General features: G+C 42.3%; 1 protein-coding gene across 3 annotated transcripts in view; it reads right to left on the reverse strand.

The window, feature by feature from the left end:
* Positions 1 to 2,833: 2,833 nt before the first annotated feature.
* Positions 2,834 to 20,013, reverse strand: part of CHN1 (chimerin 1) — a 202,580-nt gene continuing 185,400 nt past the window's right edge. For all 3 annotated transcript variants that reach the window (XM_042949182.1, XM_042949183.1, XM_042949184.1), the window contains 5 exons: positions 15,347 to 15,520; positions 14,516 to 14,593; positions 11,505 to 11,642; positions 4,403 to 4,508; positions 2,834 to 3,025 (listed from right to left, as the gene is read on the reverse strand). In XM_042949182.1, coding sequence (XP_042805116.1) covers positions 2,854 to 3,025; positions 4,403 to 4,508; positions 11,505 to 11,642; positions 14,516 to 14,593; positions 15,347 to 15,520 — 668 coding nt within the window. In that variant the 3' untranslated portion in view covers positions 2,834 to 2,853. The remainder of the gene's footprint in view (positions 3,026 to 4,402; positions 4,509 to 11,504; positions 11,643 to 14,515; positions 14,594 to 15,346; positions 15,521 to 20,013) is intronic.

Here is a 20,013-nt window from a genome sequence, read left to right on the forward strand (position 1 = left end):
TGGAGAATATGCTGCTTTTGGTCTAAAATTGAAATGGGATTGATTCATCGGGTGCCTTAGAACCTCACAGTGCTATTCACACTTAACCCTGAACGCCCACGCAGTCATGTTGGGAGAAGGCTGCAGGGTGACCGCGGCACCTTGGAGCTCACTTCTACACTTACAAAGGGTGGAGGTGAGTTACATAGCATAATATATATAGATCCTTCTGTGGCCTTCTAACACTCGTTTGAGACCTCTTGAAGGCATGCACAGTGTTAAGTATTTCTGCTACCTGGCTCTCCCTGGGTAACCCGGCGGAATATTTTGTTTTAATCAGAATAAACAAATTTTCTCACAGAAAGAAAACAAAGCGCTTACTTGAAAGTCAACCATATCTGTTCCTTTGAGGAAAAGCACAGGGTGACTATATATCCCGATAGAGCATATTTCTTTACAGCTGAATGGCTCCTTTAAGAGGGCTTTGTCCAAAGTGAACATGAGCCACGGACACATAGCCGTTCAGTAGCCTTACCCAATCCAGGGACAGATTTTCGTGATCAGATTTCTCTGACAAATGTACTTCGTGAGTCAAGGGCACCAACTTAAGTGTATAGTGCCTTTTAGGGGCCTCCATTTTAAGAAAGCTTCTATGTTACACAAATCTCTGTACTATCGTATGTATCTGATGTTCAGTGTGGTATTTTCCCTGTGGTTGAGAAGGCAGCTGTGAGGGGCTAACTCTATTTAAAAAAAATTTTTTTTAATGTTTGTTGATTTCTGAAACAGAGCATGAGTGGGGGAGGGGCAGAGAGAGAGGGAGACCCAGAATCCGAAGCAGGCTCCAGGCTCCAGGCTGTCAGCACAGAGCCCGACGTGGGGCTCAAACTCACAGACCATGGGATCATGAGCTGAGCCGAAGTCGGTCGCTCAACCGACGGAGCCACCCAGGCGCCCCCGTGAGGGACTAACTCTTGAACAACCACACTTTTCTGAACATATACATTAAAGCAAACTACCAACTTCCTACTATAGTCCAGGGGCACAAATATGGAAAAACTCCTGTCAGTTACCATTTTCTTTGAGATAGTCTTAAAAGTATCAAGGATTGAAGTGGCAAAACCAAAAATGTATCTTACATTTTTTACTACTTTTTATTATAATTTTTAAATCTATTTTGAGAGAGAGAGAGAGAGAGAGAGAGAGGAAAGAGGGGCAGAGAGAGAGGGCCCAAGCAGGATCTGCACGGCCACTGCAGAGCCTATGTGGGGCTTGAACTCACGAACTGTGAGATCATGACCTGAGCTGAAATTAAGAGTCAGATGCTCAACCAATTGAGCCTGCCTTTTTTTTTTTTTTTTTTTTTTTTTTTTGCCTAAAATATGGCACTCCCCCCTCAACTCCCACCTTTTTTTTTTTTTTCTACACATTTTAAAGCAGGACAGAACAGACAAGGAAACAGCCTGGAGGGGAGGGTCATTAGTTCAAAGGCAGGCGGGTGGCTAGGCACAGTATCAGACCCCATCCAGGTTTCCTGGCATCTAGATGTACACAGACCACCCTTCGCCAGGCGTCTGGTTGCTGACTCCTCTCAGGAAGCCTGGTCAGCTCAACTGCGTGCTAATGGCATTTCTGACAAACCAAACATTTAGGAAGTCACTCTTTTCAGTCTTCTTTCCTGCTTCTGATGGCTCTGGAAGGAACAGCTGCCTGCCCTCCCCCCGTCCCCACAAACAGGTGAGAAAATATTCTAGCTTTCTGGCGAAGTATGCGAGAAGAAAAAATCCAATGAATGGGTATTTTAATTCTAAGCAGTTTTTAAGTTTATTTATTTTGAGAGAGAGATAGAGCGCAAGTGGGGGAGGGACAGAGAGAGGGGAGGAGACAGAATCCCAAGCAGGCTCTGCGCTGTCAGTGCAAAGCCTGACCCGGGGCTGGAACTTACGAACCGTGAGATCATGACCTGAGCTGAAGTTAAGAGTCGGACAGTTAATCGACTGAGTCACCAAGGCACTCCTTAATTCTAAGCAGTTTTAAGTTATTATTTTAGGAACTCAACACAAAACCTTACTCAGTATTAAAATAAATGGCCAAATACATTTTCCCAAATATTCTCAACCATGGGGAAAAAGCAAGCTATCACTAGTTTTTTATTTCTAAAAGCCAAACTTAATACATTAATAAATGCATGCCAGGTAACACAAAATTGCAACTGAAACCCAATAATAACAGAAAATGCTCTGCATTGTACTTTTTTTTTTTTTTATTGGTGGATAATTTACTAAAGTAACAAATCTGAAAACACATTTTGCTTTTGCTGGAAAGAAAGGACTATGTCAGAGAAGAACAGAGAGAAACCACAAATAAAGCATCGGAGGAAAGGAGGCTTATGTTATAGTCTATGGCAATGTAGCAGTCAAAGGTGCTGTTTCATCCATTTGTGTGCGTGTTTATAGAAGCGTCAGTAAACCAATGACATAGAACCCAAAAGCGAAGTCACGACAGATTTACTCTGCGAAACATGCTGAATTACAACCACAGACTACCCGGGACGAAGAGGCGGGTGCAGGCTTGTTGTCTCCTTTGTATGGGGTTCCCTTGCCAAAGAGGGGGCTAATCATGCAATAGCTTGAGTTTCTCTTAACATGATAAACACCCGGGATTACTAGAACTGGAGAGCGTGTGTTCACTGTTTTACAAGGACAGCTGAGCAGTGCTACTAAAGCAACGGAAAGTTCCTTCATTTTAAGCTGGCTATCTGCCATAACGTCTAACCGAGAAATAAGTCAGCTATAAGAGCCAATTAAATTACTATAAAACATTCCTTCATCTGTAAAACATTTCTTTTTTTCCCCCCCCCCCGCAAACTAAAATTTAAAATAAAATGTCTTCGTTTTTGATAAGCAGCTCCACCACCAGTCTCTGGTATCGTATATCGTTCAACGCGGCCATCGCGTCTAGTTCTGGAGATCTCATAAGGGTCGGGCCGAAAACAATGCCGAGGTTCTCTGCATTCATAAGATTCTCCTTTTCGTGGAGGGTCACTCTGAAAAATACAAGCAAAGGCGCGTGCCTTCACGTAAGCCACGGCGTTCTGCGCTGTGCTCGAGCGCTACGACAAAACCCAGGTCCACTTATCAACTCGTCCGCTAGCTCCTCTCTCTGTACTCCTCAACCTCCAAGCACGGACTTTCCTCAAAGCCGATTATATTAATAAGTTAAATTCCGGTGATGACCGAAGCTCAAGTCTGAGTTCGTGTGTCAGGCTGTGTGGGGTCAGTTCTATCTGTGGATTCTATTGCAATGGCCGGCTGCAAGGGCTGTGTTGGCGAGTAGTGGAGAAGGGGCTGGGTTGTCTTGATTATATCAGCCCTCCTTCCACACTGGCTGCCTAGTCTGCTGAATTTGTGTAAGTTGAACAGTTTATTGAGTATCTGGGGAGAGTGGTGGCCACGGTATGAAGAGATGGCCGAGGGCATAGTATAAAGATTATCTGGTCGGCGAGAATTAGCATTCGCCTTCTCTTTACTGCTACAGCAAAGGCACAGACTATAATTTGGGAGCTATTCCTTTGCCTTAGCGTGAAGGCCTTAATTGCATCCATATATGAAGCAAACTTGAATTTGCAAGTGAATTTGTAAGCATATTAAAAGTTTTAGCTCATGGTGCTTTCAAAGAGGGAAAACATGTAAATGTTAAAAGCACCATCAGTTACATATTCATTTCTGAGTAACTCATGCTGAGAGGCATACAAAATAGACGTCAAGTTCTGTCTTTTTTGTTTCTAATTAGTTTTATATTTTGAAACTCCAAAACCACTAAAACTTGGTCATATAATTTAAAACCGTTTGCTTCAACTGATAGAGATGGAGAGCGACAGAGCAGGGAAATGAAGTTCTATCACCATCAATGTATTTACAACATTAAACCAGACGTAACCAAAATATTTTATTTTCTATTCCTCCCTTTACCCCTTATTGTACTCCATCATTTTTTTATAGCAGTTTTCAGGGTTGGAGACCTCGATGCAATAGTCTAAAATCCTGTCACCAAGAGCGAAGTGCCTATTTTAGAGCAAGAAGGAAAGTGAGCCTTCTGGCGAGTTGCTTTGCTCTTTATTATGCTAATGCTAATGTCCTTACAGCTACAACCTTTTCTCTTTCCACACAAAAATCGCTGCATGTCCTTGGCAGAACACTAGTAGTTCTAACCTATTTGCAAACCTACACGGGAACTGCAAATCCGTTTATGTCAGAATCGAGTCTGCATTCAGCGCTGTAGCGCAGAACATTTTTAGCATTCCTTCCCAACCTGTGCATTTCTTTATTCATGCAACAATTTGTCCTTTCTTTCACCTTTGGTTTCACTTGATTCTTAACATTTGGATACAGTGCAAGTAGAAGCTTCAAAGTCTGTAACTTGCCTCTTTAGATGTGCCATGAGGTACCGCAGGGTTTCGCAGTGAGCGGGCGGCAGGAGCTTCAGTGCCTCGTGAAGGGTTTCTAATTGCTCATCGGGATCCATAATTTCTAAAATAGCAAGTTGAATACCAAGGAGAAGAACTTTAACGGACAACTGGTATAAATGGTTCACTGAATTCTATTCTTGTGGTGATCTTCTAAAACTGGTAAGAAAAGCTTTCTCACAGATCCTTGCCCACAGCTTTGGAAAATATTTTTAAGGTTCAAGTCTTGGATTTCCAAAAGGCTTAGTACCATTGTGGCAACACCATTTACTGGGACTTTTGGGGGCAGCACCCACTCGATTGTCTTAAGAGTCTGGTAACCGTGGAATTTGGACACTGGATAGATAGGATGTGACTATAAGGAACTCAGACACAGCAAGAGATTAAAAACTCAGACATTTTGGGGCGCCCAGGTGGCTCAGTCGGTGGAGCGTCTGACTCTGGCTCAGGGCGTGATCTTGCGGTTCGTGAGTTTGAGCCCCGCGCCGGGCTCTGCGCTGACAGCTCGGAGCCTGGAGCCTGCTTTGGATTCTGTGTCTCCCTCTCTCTCTGCCCCTCCCCTGCTTGCGCGCTGTCTCCGTCTCTCAAAAATGAATAAATGTTTAAAAAAAAAAAGAACTTAGACATTCAAATGAAGTCATCTTACAGCATTACAGACATTTTAAGGGATGCTAATTTACTCAAAATATTTTGAAAAACCCTGTTCAGCAACAGTACATAAGCCATGCCACCCCATTGCCCCTTGCAGCCTTTGCCAAAGTCTTAATTGATATTGTTTTCTTTTTAAATGAGGAATGTATCATCCAGTATTTATTTCCTTGGTTTTAATTTACTTTTCTATAAAAAAGTCAAATCTACCCTCAGAGCACAAATATATTCTACTTCGGACATTCAGGAGAATGAAATGCAGAATCTGAAGGCAATTCCAAATGTTTGGAGTGACAACAGGGTCCCTGAAGTAAATGTGGCTCTTCCAAAGGTGTAAACTTTAAAGGGAACAATCTTCATTTGGGCATTTTAGTTCCGCTGTGTTGGCCAAAAACCCAGCACACTCCTTTTGAGGTCGCAGATGGCGTGGAGTTCATCATTTCCATAATCAGAAACAACAGACATGTTTGTAATTCTGAGCTCTCAAAAAGAGCACCCTAGCACATTCCTGCTTCTCAAATGTCAGGAAGACAGGGTGCCCTTAAATGCTGGGTTGCAGGGCAACCGGAAGGGGACCCCAAACTGTTGCGTCTTAATCAGGATAGCAGCCTTGAAATTCTGGAAGGCCGCATCTGACCACCAGTATCATTCAAGACACAAAACTGGGATTTCTAGTTTTCTAACTCAAAAGACAAATCCAACTCGATGGCAATGCACTGGAGTCAGGTTAAAACTTGTATGGGGCACCTGGGCGGTGCGCTTGGTTGAGTGTCCGACTTTGGCTCAGGTCGTGATCTCACGGTTCGTGGGTTTGAGCCCTGCGGTGGGCTCCACACTCCTGGTGTGGAGCCTGCTTGGGATTGTCCCTCTCTGCCCCTCACCTACTCACACGCATGCACGCGCTCTCTCTCTCAAAAGTAAATAAACATTAAAAAGAGTGATATAAAATGAATGTGAAAAGTTCCTAGCATTGGTAGCACAGATCGATAAGCTTCAGAACATGAAGAGTGACTGAAACTTTTTAACTCAAAGAAACTTCGGCCATTTTAGAATTTCTGCCCCAAGCTTATCCAGGGTTCCTGATTCTTTTCTCAGTAATAAACAATGTATTATTTGCCAGGATAATTGATGAACGGTCTTTGAAACTTTGGATCTTTAAAGAGTGTCAACTGATAACAGCAATACTGTATCAGATACTGAAATTCAATCATTTAATTTCTAGAATTAAAATTCCGTTTACTATCAAACTATTAGTATTTACTTACAGTTTTTTTTTTTTCTTTTTATCATAGGACTAATTAATTTGAAACTATACTGTTCTGGAAGTTGAAAAAAGACTAACATAGTTTCCTTTTAGTTTTCATAGTTAGTCCTTGTAGGGAGAATCTTGAGATGGCATGAAATTAAGGACTGTGTTGGTGGGCTAGCAACAAACAAGACTCCCCATTCGTGGAGACCTTACTTTCTCTCTCGGGGCGTGGCTGACAGTAAACAAGGAACATGTATCTTCTGGTTTATACTAGATTAGAACAAAGCCAGCGCTGTGGGGGAAAAAAAAACCGAGTAAGGAGCACTGCAGGTGCTGGGGGATGTGATTTTAGATGGGGTGGTCATGACAGACCTCATGAGAAAGATGGTCTTGAGGGAAGACTCTCAGGGCATGGGGGAATGACCACACGGAGACCTAGGGGAAGGGGTGCCAGGCAGAGATGCAGCCGTGCAAGGGTCCCCAGGGGCCAGAATGCTTGCGATGTCTGAGTAAAGCGAGAAGCCAACTGTGGCTGTAGTGGAGTGAGCCAGAGGGGGATGGAAGGGAGTGAGGGCAGAGAGGTAACGGGGCACTGCATTGTGTCAGGGGCTGCAGGCTATTCCAGGGACTCGGCATTTACTGGCAGAAACGGGAAGGTTCTGAATGAGGCAGAGACGTGACCTGACAGGGCTCACAGTAGCTCTCCTCTGTCTGCCATGTGGGAAACAGACGATGGAAAGGCAAGAGTAAAAACAGACCATTCTGGTAACTATTACAAAAACCCAGGTGACGAATGACTCTAGCTTAGACCAGTGGTGGCAGTGAAGGTAACGAGAAGTTGCTGGAATCTGGGTCTATTTTAACGGTAGAGTGAGTCCATAGGATTTCCTGATGAGGGAGGTGTGAAAAGGAAAAGAATCAAGAATGAGCTAAGCTTTGGGCTTAGGCAACTGGGAGGATGGAGCCTCCATTAAGATTATGGATGGGAGGGGTTTTGTGGGAAAGGTCAAGGGCTCTACCTGAGGTGTCTCTCAGACATCTAAATGATCATCCTGACTGTGGATTAATCCGGTGCTCAGGGAGAGGTCCACACTGGAGATATAAATCTGGGGACATATGACAAACTGCATTTGAATATACTGACATCAAATCAACACAGGCTCTTCCCTGGAGTTCGTTTCTTTTTTTTTCTACTTAAAGGAGTATTACTCATAATTTTTTCAGAGAACACAAATCTGCCCTACGAAGACCACAGCATAATTTAAGAGAAAGACAGACAAAATGGAACGTATTTAGAGACGAACAGCATCAGCTGTTTCAAATATGTGAAAGGCTTGCTTGTGGAAGAGGGTCACATCAGGACCATCGGCAGCGGGAGTCGAGGGCAGGCTGATTTCTGTTGTGCACAAGGAGGCCTTTACGACGGTTCTATCTGTCCACTGGCAGCTGCCTACCGAGAGAGGCAGTGATCTTGCAGTTACTGGGTATTTCAAAAAAAGAGTGTGTTGTAGAAGGAAATCTAGTTAACGTGACCCTTTAGAATATCTAAAAAGTCTAAGATTCTATGGTTCTCAATATAAAATTATGCTTACTCATTTAACAAGACTTTATTGAGCACCTGTGATGTAAATGAAAGGACTGTCACAGGTGCTACAGGAAAATAAAGCGACAGAACTGTCCCTTGTAATGGGGTTAATCTAATGGGGCGGACAAGACATGAATACAGCCTTCCATCATGACGGAAAGAGTCTGTGCCAAAGGGCCAGGTGAAGTGTGACGGGAACACAGAAGAGAAAGTTGGCCTGGGGGCTGAGCGGAACCGAGAAGAGAAGAAATGGCCTCTGAGGAGCGTTTGGAAATGTGGACGTTGTGAGGGCAGGAACTAATAAGCATCTGAACCTGTGTCGACATTTAGTTAAAAGCTCTTTTAAGTATGTACTGCCAGTCCCTTGTAGAGACGTTCAAGTACAAGAAGAAGAAGAAGACGACTCAGCCAAGCGTAAGGGGTGAATCAGAGGCAGAGCGGAGGGGAACACTCGGCGAGTTCTCATCCCAGACCTCCCTTCAGGACACTTGAAGTTACTTGGGACAAAGAGCCCTGGGTTTTATGGCCGAGTTCATCTGACTCACTCAAGACTACATGCTGACTGAGTCATCTTTTCTGAGATCTTCTGGGAACAGAGCTCAGAGAGTTCTCGGCCAGAGAAAGATTTCCACACCGAGTCCAACCAGGAGTTGGGTCCTGGCAGTGCTGTTTTCCTCGGGGTCAGGAAGTGTCCATGCATATGCTGGGTTACCGTGCAGCCTGGGAGAGGCACCTTCTACATACACCTTGTACTGTCTGTAGGGCAGCGATCCCTTCACTGGTGGGAAGAGGCAGGGAGGAAAAAGGGCTAGGCGGTCCCAGACTTCCAGGTAGTTCAAGGGGTAGTTTCCAGGATATTATGAAGATCTTTAAGCCTTAAATGAGAGGCCCCAGCCTCTACCACCATTGTGTCCTTTGTTCATTCCCTGTAGCCATGCACCTCCAGCTTCCGGGGTGCAGGTTGTGTGAGGGAGGCTGCAAGAGTGGAGCTCAGACAGCTTTTGCAGGAGAAAGCTTTAATATGCACTCTGAGTTTCTGTTGGCAAGAGATGCTAATAAGTGCCGGGGAATCCTGAGACCTAAAGAACAGGCCCCAGGTTTTCTAAGGGACCCAGTGATAAAAAGGCTCAAGAGCAGGTGCACCGGGAAGGGTCAGCTAACACCATGCATCATTTGGGAGGGGTTCCTGCCCTCCTGCCTTCCCTCTCTGGGCAGGTCTTCTGTTCCTGTTCCACCAGTGGAGGCAGGCAGTGGGCTGCATGCAGAGAGCAAGGGCTGTGGCGTCAGACAGACGTAGCTTTGAATGCCAGTGCCACCTCCGCTAGTGACGAGACCTTGGACAATTCACTTATACCCTATAACATCTCCTTTCTGTTTTTGTTTTTGTTTTTTTTTGAAGTTTATCTATTTTGAGAGAGAGCAAGAGAGACCGCACATGTGAGTGGGGGATGGGCAGAGAAGAGAGAATCCCAAGCAGGCTCTATGCTATCGGCGAGGAGCCCTATACAGGGCTTGAACTCGTGAACAGGGAGATCGTGACCTGAGCCACAATCAAGGGCCGGATGCTTAACCGACGGAGCCACCCAGGTGCCCCACGACATCTCCTTTCTAAAATGACATCGTGGTGGGGCACCTGGCTGGCTCTGTGAAGAGCATGCGACTCTTGATCTTAGGGTCACGAATGAATTGGAACCCCACTGGGTGTAGAGATAAAAATTAAAATAAAATATCGTGGCTATAAAGTGTGCAATGTGATTCCTGGCACCCAGTATATGTTCTATAAATCTTAGTTTCTCTCATCTCCCTTATCTACCTATAAAGATAAGAGAATGGCTGTATCTCTGTGTCTAAAGAATGGAACAGACTCTACTGCTGGAAGAGACATGGACGAGGGCACAATATTCCATAAACAATCAGATCAACAGCAAACACGCACAATAAACATTTATATCGTGTATGAGTATAATGCCACGGTTTTGGTGTCATGGAAGTCACGCATCAAAATAGGTGACACTGTAAGAAGGAATTTCTACCTTGATTTAGGAAAGTTTCTATCTTGCGCTTTGAAGAGCTCTCTAAAGTAGAACAGGGGGTTTGCTGATGTCCAACGGGGGCTGTTTCAGACACAAACCTCAGAATGCTAACAAATGTTTTGGAAGAATAATAGAGGCAACTGACATGGGTGTGGGGAAAGAAGGTGAAATAATTTGGGAGTCTGGAGGGCAAAAGGCCTCAAAACCCAGTAAGGAAGGCTTGGATGTTTCTTCTAAGTAGATAAAGCGGCTGTGTAGAGTTCAGAATGCGGGTCTGAATTACCGCTTTGTCCTCTGCTATTGGGGTGCCTTGGGCTTGGGCACAGAAACCAAGTTTTAATTTTACTCCAAAGCGACACGGGGACAGGAAGTCTGTCCGCTTGAGCCCCCACTGTCCTGAGGATCAGAGCAAACTGGGGACCGAGCAGCCCTCGGTGATGCAAGTGTGTGTCAAGTGCTTTCAACAGGAGTGGCAATCAGACTTCTCTCTCTCGGGAGGAAGCGTCTGCCCCACGAAACAAGAACCCATAAGCTCCCTCAGACGGTTTTCGTGATCAGCACTGAATACATCCCCAAATGAGAAGAGCTAAATTCCCACGGAGAGGATCTAGTCTTTCAGGCTCCTAACATGGAAATTTGTAAAAATCAGTGTAACTCTCATGGCTGTTCCCCGCAAGAAATCAGGTCTCCATGGAGCCAACCACAAAAATTCTCAACAAAAGCACTGAAGGGGAAAGTAAAAATTAGAACAAAGCAAGTCTGTACTTCACGAAATTTCAAAGTCAAAAAGTAAATCAGCGTTCTAAGAAAGTGATGTTATTATTTAAAGATCAAGACAACATATGGTTTTTAAGAGAGAAGAAAAAGGACAGAAATAGCCTATCTTTTCTTAAAAAATGGCAATGCCAACACTTAAAATCTGTTAAAAATTCCTTTCTTTAAAAAAAGGAAGTGTGAATTACAGGTATGATTTTTGCACCATAAATTTGGCAAATGAGCCTTTGCTTTTTCTCATTTGCATCTCAACTAGAACTTAAAAAATCACTTCTTGATCTAAAACAGTGCTCCTTAAAGTATGATCTACGGACCGGTGCCAGTTTACAAACTGTTTGTTAATGGTCTGTCACAGGATATGTATAGAAATTGAAAGTAAGAATTTGGAAACTTTTATGAGATCTGACAGAGTAACTTTTATGCTGAGCTGAATCTAATAACAAAATAGTTTGGTCCTGTTCTTCAATTTTATTTTCCTAGTTACTCATTTTTATTCTGCAGAAGCATTGGTGCATATCTAAGGGGCACTGGCATAAGCCTTACTTTGGTAAATGAGGGTTAGCACATTACAAAGAAGCTTCTGATGGCAGAAGTCATAAATAACCTACACTGGAGAGGAGTTCGAAATTTCTGTGAGTATATTAACCGAGGGGAGAGGCGAGGGGGAAATAAGTAATATGCATTCAAGAAACTCAGCAGGAAAAGCAGGAGAAGTGATTACCGTGAGGAGGGAGTCTGTCAGGTTATTGGAATGCGTGCCTTCATACTTACTCGCGGACTCTATAAACTTAGGGTAGGCGTCGTATGTGATGAGCGGAATTGGTAGATCCCTGAAGTACAGTTTCAGCGCACCAGTGATAATGTTGATATCTTCATACATGTTCACAGAAATATCCGCTTTCTCGCCATCTTTGAAGGATGTTAAGAAGAAAAATACGAGTAACTATCTGGACACACAGCACTGTTTTAGTAACACATTTTGTGTTACGGTGTTTCGAGATCATCAATGCGTCGGTTTTTTTAATATCAAATTCAGTGTGCCGATATATACAAGTGATCAATTTTCTGTGAAAAGCCAAATCTGTTTTTCTGAATTTTCTTTTCTGAAGTTACTTAGTTTTCCAGGTCTAATTTGAAGGGGGGGGGGGGGGGGGAGTAGGAGAGGGCTGAGATCAACAGCAGTATTCGTAAATAACACGAGTACTTGAGAGCTCCTAGGGGAGTAATGTGGGATTGCTTTCTCTTTCTTTTTAAAATAAACCTAGAGAATGTGAAAAATAACAACAGAGGCACTCCTAATGTACAAAAGGCCACCTTTGACTCACCCCAGGCTCCTGACACATGACGTCTGGATGTTGTCTGAGCCCTACGTGTAGGCACACAGTGAGAAGTATGAGAGTAAAACGAAACAAAACTTGAGAGTCTTGAAATAACAAGAGAAGAAGTTATAACACAGAGGAGTATTTTAGGGTTGCTGGGCCTTAAGACTTCTTTTACTCTCCTGCATTTAGTAACTGGTTAAAATATCTGAACGTTCATCTACTGAAGATTTAATTAGTGCCGACTCTGAGCTACATCTTATACTAGGCTTCTTTTATTCCATTTGGCTTATGAACGAGCGCTATCCATTAAAAAGCAGCCTCGCCCCTACACAGATATTAGAATGGCTAAAATGACAACTGATGACAAATGCTGGAGACGATGCAGGGGCCACAGGAACTCGACGTTGTTGCTGGTGGGAATGCAAATGGGACGGCCACCTGGGAGGAAAGGCAGTGTCTTACATGTAATCCAGCCATCACACTCCTAGGTATTTATCCAGAGGAGATGGAAACTACTTGCATCCACACAAATACGTGCACACAAATATTTAAGCCACTTTCATTCACGATTGCTAAAAACTTGGAAGTAATCAAGATGTCCTTCAATAGGTGAATAAACTGTGATATGCCCAGACAAAGGAATATTATTGAGCAACAACAAGAAATGAGCGATCAAGCCAGGAAAAGGCATGGGAGAACTTTCGATGCACATTGCTAAGTAAAGGAAATCAGCCAAAAAAGGCTACATATCTTATGATTCCAACTCTGACATTCTGGAAAAGGCAAAACTATGGAGTCTGTAAAAAGAACAGCGGTTGTCAGGGTTTCAGCGGGAGAAAGGGAGAACAGGTAAAGCACAGACGATTCTTAGGGTAGTGAAAGTGATACCTTATAGTGTGACACCATAAGGGTGGCTATATGACATTATGCATTTGCCAAAACCCACAGAACTGTACAACATGAAGACTGAACTTTAAACTACTGACTTTAGTTAATGTATCAGTGTTGGTTCATCAATTGTAACAAATGTACTATATTAATGCAAGATGTTAATAGGGGAAACTATGGGGGGGGGGAGAGGAACGAGAGGAGAGGTTATATGGGAAATCTCTGCACTTTCTGTGAAATTTTGTTAACCTAGAACTAATGTTAACCTAAAACTGGAACCCTAAAACTACTTTAGCAAAGTGTATTTTTCTTTAAAGAAGCCTCTTTTAAATGTGAAATACCATGGCCTATCAGACATTCACACTCCAGTATGAATTAGATCACCAGTATCTGTTTTTCAGACTTGTGTTGAAATCACATACAATGGCAGTGCAAATTGGGGTAGAGTGCATTCTGGGAGGAAAAAGCAATTAGATCACTCCACTGGGGGATCTTGGGGAAGTGTACAGGTGCCTAAAGACCTGGGGAAAGGGAGAGGAGAACATGAAGGCAGAAGAATTATAAAGACAAGTTATCATCTCTATCAAAACTTTTACTCAGGAAAAAAGAAAGAATGCTGGTATTCTCTCCTGCCACATGGTTCCTATTTCCACTATCTATTTTTTTTTTTTTTTATGAAAATCCAAATTTCAGATGTCCTGTCTCATTATAGGGTACATGTCTAATTTTGGGTTTGGAAAATAAAGTCACCAATCTTATAGTTCAGCTACATGATGTGTTAAACTGAATTTGGAGGTTGATCTGAGAACCTTCTACCATTCAGCTAATTTTTTCTATAGTAAGATAGTGTATCCGTTGTATATTAGTCCACTCTCCTTTCAGTTCCTGCTCTCTAAGTCCTAGCACTTTTCAGGGACTCGACAAGGACAGGCCTCAGGACCTCTGCACAGACTCATCTGTTGCCAGGGTCTTTACATATCCTGTTTCTTTGCTATTCAACCATTATACGGCCAACTTCTGTACTTCTCTGGAAAGCCTCTTCTGATCTCCAGCATCCCCCAACCCCACAGACCAGGTTAAGTTCCATAGTTACTAATACTTTCCTTTATGGCATTTATTAAAATAAAATCAATAATGATTCTGTGGTGGGGGAATCTAAGTCATTACACTGGGTCTCCACTCCATCAAATATGGTGATGGAATGCATGGACGACAGGCAGTTAGGTGGGTCAACTCCAAACTGGGAAATCTGAGATCTGCAATCACTTAGATTCCCCCAACCACCCTGCCCTATTTTCTCCATGGTATCTGGTAAATTTAATTGCTCTGTATATATTTTGAGGAACATGGACCAGCCCTGGATGCTCAGATACTGGTAATATAGTTAAATTTTATGTTTCTTTCTCACCTTGAAGTGTAACAGTTTAATATAGTAATAAAGTAAAATTACACGCTTTTTATTTGGTATAATAACCGATGACTTAGACAAATAATGAACAGAATAACATAAGAAACTGTGCCTCCTTGGCAGAGAGCATTGTCCTAAGTTAACGGACATGCTAAAGAACATACCTCTGTCAAAAGCCATCTTGACATCTTCAATTAAGTCACTGAATCCTGATACTCGATACAGACCTTCAGAATTAAGACCTGAAAAAACAGAGCAAGAGAGCTAATTAGTTTCTTTGGAAATTATGTCTTTCCTTCTTCAAGTTTTAACTTCTTCCCATACTTCAGGCCAGGCAAGTAATGTGTCAGAAAGAATGATTAAATGTACTTGTCTAGAAACCTCTTCGCATTTTCTCCTAAAATAAAACCATTTCACTCACAGACTTTAAACTGTGGCTTACTGTTGCCTGAATATCTGTAATCTGGCTCATCACTGTGTCTAATTAGATACGTTGAGTCTTCAGGGAAATCATTCATCACCTCAATTATACCATAAATTCTTTTACATAACAGAAGACTAAGATAAACCATATTAATAGGCCTGTACCAGTCTTTCCCAAATGGGAAAGAATAATTAGGGTGCAGTTCTGTTTTTTGGTTTGGGATGGTCTTAATAGAGCATTTACACCTTTGCTTCTTGGACCTAAGAAAAATGTAAAAAGTGAAAAATGAATTGGTATCTACATGTCAACTTTTATAGACAAGAAGCATCATCATTCATAAAAAAATATTTAAGCATATTTCCTAGAACTCGCTCAATGTACCTTAAAATCACGCTGGCGAATTATTTGTTAACTTAATTCATTTCAGACTTTCAGATCATTTGACGTCTGAAATCCTCTCCCTCTAAACTTACTGAAGAAAACTGGGTTATGCCATGAGGTACCCAGAAGGGCATCAGAACTTGCATTCATGGTGAATTATGAGTGTTGAACCACACCGGCGACGCCTCACCTCTGGATTCAATTTCCCTGATGCACATGTCCACCACCATTGGCCGCTTGGTGACACGGGCTTTCACGAGAGTGGTAAGGTCACAACTGTATACCTTCTTGACATGTTTCAAGTCTGGCTTACAGTCATTTGGGACCATCTTGGAACACTGCTTATGAACATTCAAACCACAGTCTAAATGAAGAATATAGAAAGGAAAAATTCATCAATGTTTTCAGACTTTTGAGCATTCTGGAGTGTTTAGTTTAGCAAAAGACACTCCCACCATCCAGCTTGAGTTAGGCTTTGAAGGGGGCTAGCTCCCAACAGTTTCTGAAGAGTGGAAAAACACTCTTCCCATCTTTTCTCTTGGAAAATTTTGGTTTTAAGTCAGAAGACGAGAATTCTAGCTCGTGCTTCATCATTTATTTGCTGTGTGATCCCAGGAGAGAACCAATTCAGACAAAGTGAAATTAGTAAGTGTTTAGATATCTACAAAATGCAGGCGACTAAAAGTTATCTGTTTCTTTAAACTTACACAAAATTATATTTGATGTGGGATACAGAATTCCATTTTAATATATTTGGTATGAAGAGAAATCAGACCTCCAAAAGTAAGAGCATCCAAGGGCCCTCTTAAAATTGTGCTACTCATATTCGTATCTGTTCATAACCCTGTAAATAATAAATTTAGTGGCTAGAAATAGCCACAGTTATTGTCTTAATATTAGCACCAGTTCACTGATGCCAAGCACTATTCCAAGTGCTTTACATTGTTTCCATCAAGCTCACAAAACTCTACGAAACAGGGATCGTCATTCTTCTCATTGTATAAACCTGATGAAACCAAGCACAGAGGTGTTATGCAATTTACCTACGGCCGTGCATTTGGCATGCAGCGGAGCTGAGATTTAAGCCTACGAAGGATTCAGGGTCCACGGGTTTAGCACCCATACCACGTTGCCTCTATTGAAGTTTGTCCTCTGCTTTGTAATTTTACTGGGTTATCGCGTCGAAGATGCCAGAACTCAAACATCTTCTAGTGAATATTTTGAGACCTTTGATTGTCAACAAGAAGAGCGCAGCGGAATTTGAGAAGGGACAGAGGAATACAAATATCTTGCCAAATTAGAACGAAGAGGGGTAAATCACAGCTGAGTAATTAACTAAAAGAGATGCCATCTTTAAGTTTTTAAAAACATAACTCATTGGTGGTTTTCATAAGAACTTGATGCTGACCTCTTATAAATCTGATGCAATTATATCCAGGTCTTTATCCAATTGGTCTATATCCAATTTGAGAATCTTACAGTGACGTGACTGCTGCCTGCTGTCACCGGGCGAGCTTAGTTTTGCTTGCTCTCTTGACAGAGAGGGGAGCACCGCATTTACCTCGCAAAACTGTTAATGGGCCAATGCATTCAAGATGCTCTGCACGGTATAAACCATGAGACAAACGTTGGTGACTATCATCATCATAATGACTTGGTAAAGCCGCAACCTTGTTAGGTAATGGCAGGAACAATAAAAAGAGAGGTAAGGAACGTTAGCTGAAAAGTCATGCCCGGAATCGTTCTTTCGTTAACTATGCAGACACTGCCAAAGTGCAATGAGAACTCGAGGCTGGTGGTGACGCTGAGTCACTAAGGGAGTGCATCTCCACCTCCTATGTGCAACATCAGGTTAGGTGTAGAAGGAAACTAAGTTTCTGCACAACTGTGTGTAAGGGGGCAGAACTAGAGACGGCATGGCCAGTGCCAACAGGTGCGTGAACATGATCATCACTAGAGAATAACAGCTGCTTCTCTGAATACAGAAAGGCTTCCAGAGCAAAGAGTTTGATCTGTATTATCTGAGGAAATGACCGAACAACATTCTCCAATAGTTAGACAATGTCCAAATGACTGCACGACCCCAAACCCCAATTCCTCTTTATATCTGTTAGCCCCAGATAAGATTTCTGACTCAATCATAAGGCAAATCAATGGCAAAATGGCCACTGAAAAGACCTTCTTTCCCCTGAACGCTGTAATGTTTTATATAACCTCTAAAACTTAGAATTAGATCTATGATCTACTAGCTATGTGATTTCAAGTGAGTTACCTTTCCTGTGTGTCAGTTATGTAAAACAGGAATAATATTTATTATTAGCTCTATTATCCATTATTAGGTTCACGTAAGGCTCTCATATTAGTATATGTACTTTCTGACACGGAGTAGATTAGAAGTGTTTACCAGGACTGTGTTGTCGTTGTCATTATTTAGAAGAATGGAAGTTTTTGAGAGGCCCTTTCTACATAGCGCCCCAGGGTTTGCTACACGGTATTGTTACGATCAGCTTAAGGTCAGAAGCAAAGTTGAATTCTGGGCCGGTTCTGTTTGTCACATGTGAATGCCAGGTCCTGAAAAGGACCTGGGTGACCGGAGTTATAGCTGCTTCCTCATCTATACTGTTCGGATACATTTCATTACATAAAAATGTCTCCAAAGAAGTACTGAATTTTTCTCTGCTTTTACCAAATTTGAGGAGTTTTCAGCCACTAATTTTTCCAGTATTTTTTCAGTCTCTCTTTACCCTCTTCTGGGACTTCAACAACACAAATGTTAAATCTTTTGCTATTTGGCTACAGGTCTCTGGGGTTCAGTTCACTTTTTAAAGTCTATTTTCTTTCTCTTGTTTGTGTTGCATAATTTCTATTGATCTGTCTTCAGGCTCACCAATTCCTTCCTCTATCTCTGGTATTGAGCCCATCTGGTGAGTTTACTGGTAATAAAGTTTTCAGTTCTAAAATTTCCATTTACAGTAGTTACTTTTTTATCTTTATTTTCTATTTCCTATTTATCACTTGTTTCAAGAGTGTTTATAATTGCTTGTTGGAGCATTATTATGATAGCTAATTTCCTTGTCTAATAATTCCAACATCTATGTCATCTCAATATTGGTACATCTGCTGTCTTTTCTCATCCGAGTTGCGATTTGCCTGGTTCTTGGTATTAAGTGTAATTCTGAACTGAATCCTGGATATTTCGAGTCCTCCAGGACTCTGGTTCCTTCCATTTTAGCTGATAGTTAACCTCTTTAGATTTAGAATGCATGTCCTGGCTCATTTTTGTAGGCCAGGGTTCAAATATCAAACTAGTTCACAAAGCCTCTGTGATGAGACTGCAATGCTATTCTGCCTACCCTACTTGTACGTCACCCTAATGGCAGGACTTTACCCCACATTCTGGGGAGGGAGAGGGCAACCTCCTAGTTACTGCGGGGTGGAGACGGAAGCCAGGGTGTGCCCAGAAACCTGGTTGAGAAGGAATGCCGTAGGCATGGGAGACAAGAGCTCTGATCATGGTCTCAGATGCCTCATTACTGTAGGTCAGGATGAAAGTCCAGGTCCTACTCACAGGCTGAGCCAGGAGGGGTACCTTCTCTTCCTGCAAGGTGGTGCTGAAACATAGGGCTCCACTCACAGACTGCCAGTACCCCTGTTATTGTGGGGGCGGGGGTGAAAACAGGGTTCTGCCCATAGGCAACGGCTGCAGCAGCAGCACTGTGGCTTTTTCATGACGTTCACCTCGAGAAGGGCAGGAATGGCTAAAAGATGTCTGCCTTGGCTGGCCTACCCTTTTCCCAGGGCTTTGGCTAGGAAAAGCAGGCTTTACTTGGGATTATTTTGTGTCTGTGCTTGTTGGCATTTATGGGTTGTGAGCTTCTCTAGATACATGGGAGGTTAAAGAAAAACAAAGACCACCAGGAAACTTGCTGCTGGGTTCCTTGAGTTGGCCTGCCTGCTTTTCTCCACTTCCAGAGTCTTCTGATAGTTGAAGTGTATGTATTGTGTACAGGGTCTTTTGTAATTATTGCGAGGAATAAAACAAAACATATTTGTTCATCTTGTCCAGAAGCAAGTTCCGGAAGAACTCCTACATAGTATTTTAAATGTATAAAAGTCAGCAAAGCTTCATAATTTAATATTCATGTCAATGTGCCTCGTACTCTAAGTGTACAAAGAAGTGACAGATCCAGTTGGAAAGGGCTGTTGGTAACAACCTATCCCAGTGTCTTTACTGGACAGACAAAGGCAACAAAGGTCCAAGAGGCTAAATGACTTGTTCAGATTACTCAGCCAGAAAGTGGTAGAACTGAGATGCAACCTTGGCTTCCCGATTCCCAGCCCGCGCTGCTCCCACTGACTGATGGGTGCCACTTTTCACCAGCAGTATATCATGCATTCTGAGAGACGGTTTCAGCACTGAAGATGAATTTGCTATTTTCAATCTCTTATTCAATAATGTTTATTTTATCCATTATTTGTCGTATATACTTTTTAAAAGACGTTGTATTTTACTGTTATATATGTATATATATGTACATATATGGCAAGGACTTTTTAAATATCAGTGTACTTTTATTTAAGTTTTTATTTAAATTCTAGTTACTTAACATACAAGGTGACATAGTTTCAGGTATACTGTATAGGGATTCAGAGCCTGGAGCCTGCTTCAGATTCTGTGTCTCCCTCTCTCTCTACCCCATCCCCATTCATGCTCTCTCTCTGTCTTAAAAATAAATAAAACATTAAAAAAATTTTTTTTGAAAGCAGAGATAAAACCTACCCACTATACTTTGTTTTTGTCATATTCTCTTCCTATGTATACACTCTACATGGAAAACCATTAGAAAGCAAAACAGT

Source organism: Panthera leo, chromosome C1 (assembly GCF_018350215.1).
Source record: "Panthera leo isolate Ple1 chromosome C1, P.leo_Ple1_pat1.1, whole genome shotgun sequence".
Taxonomy (NCBI): domain Eukaryota; kingdom Metazoa; phylum Chordata; class Mammalia; order Carnivora; family Felidae; genus Panthera; species Panthera leo.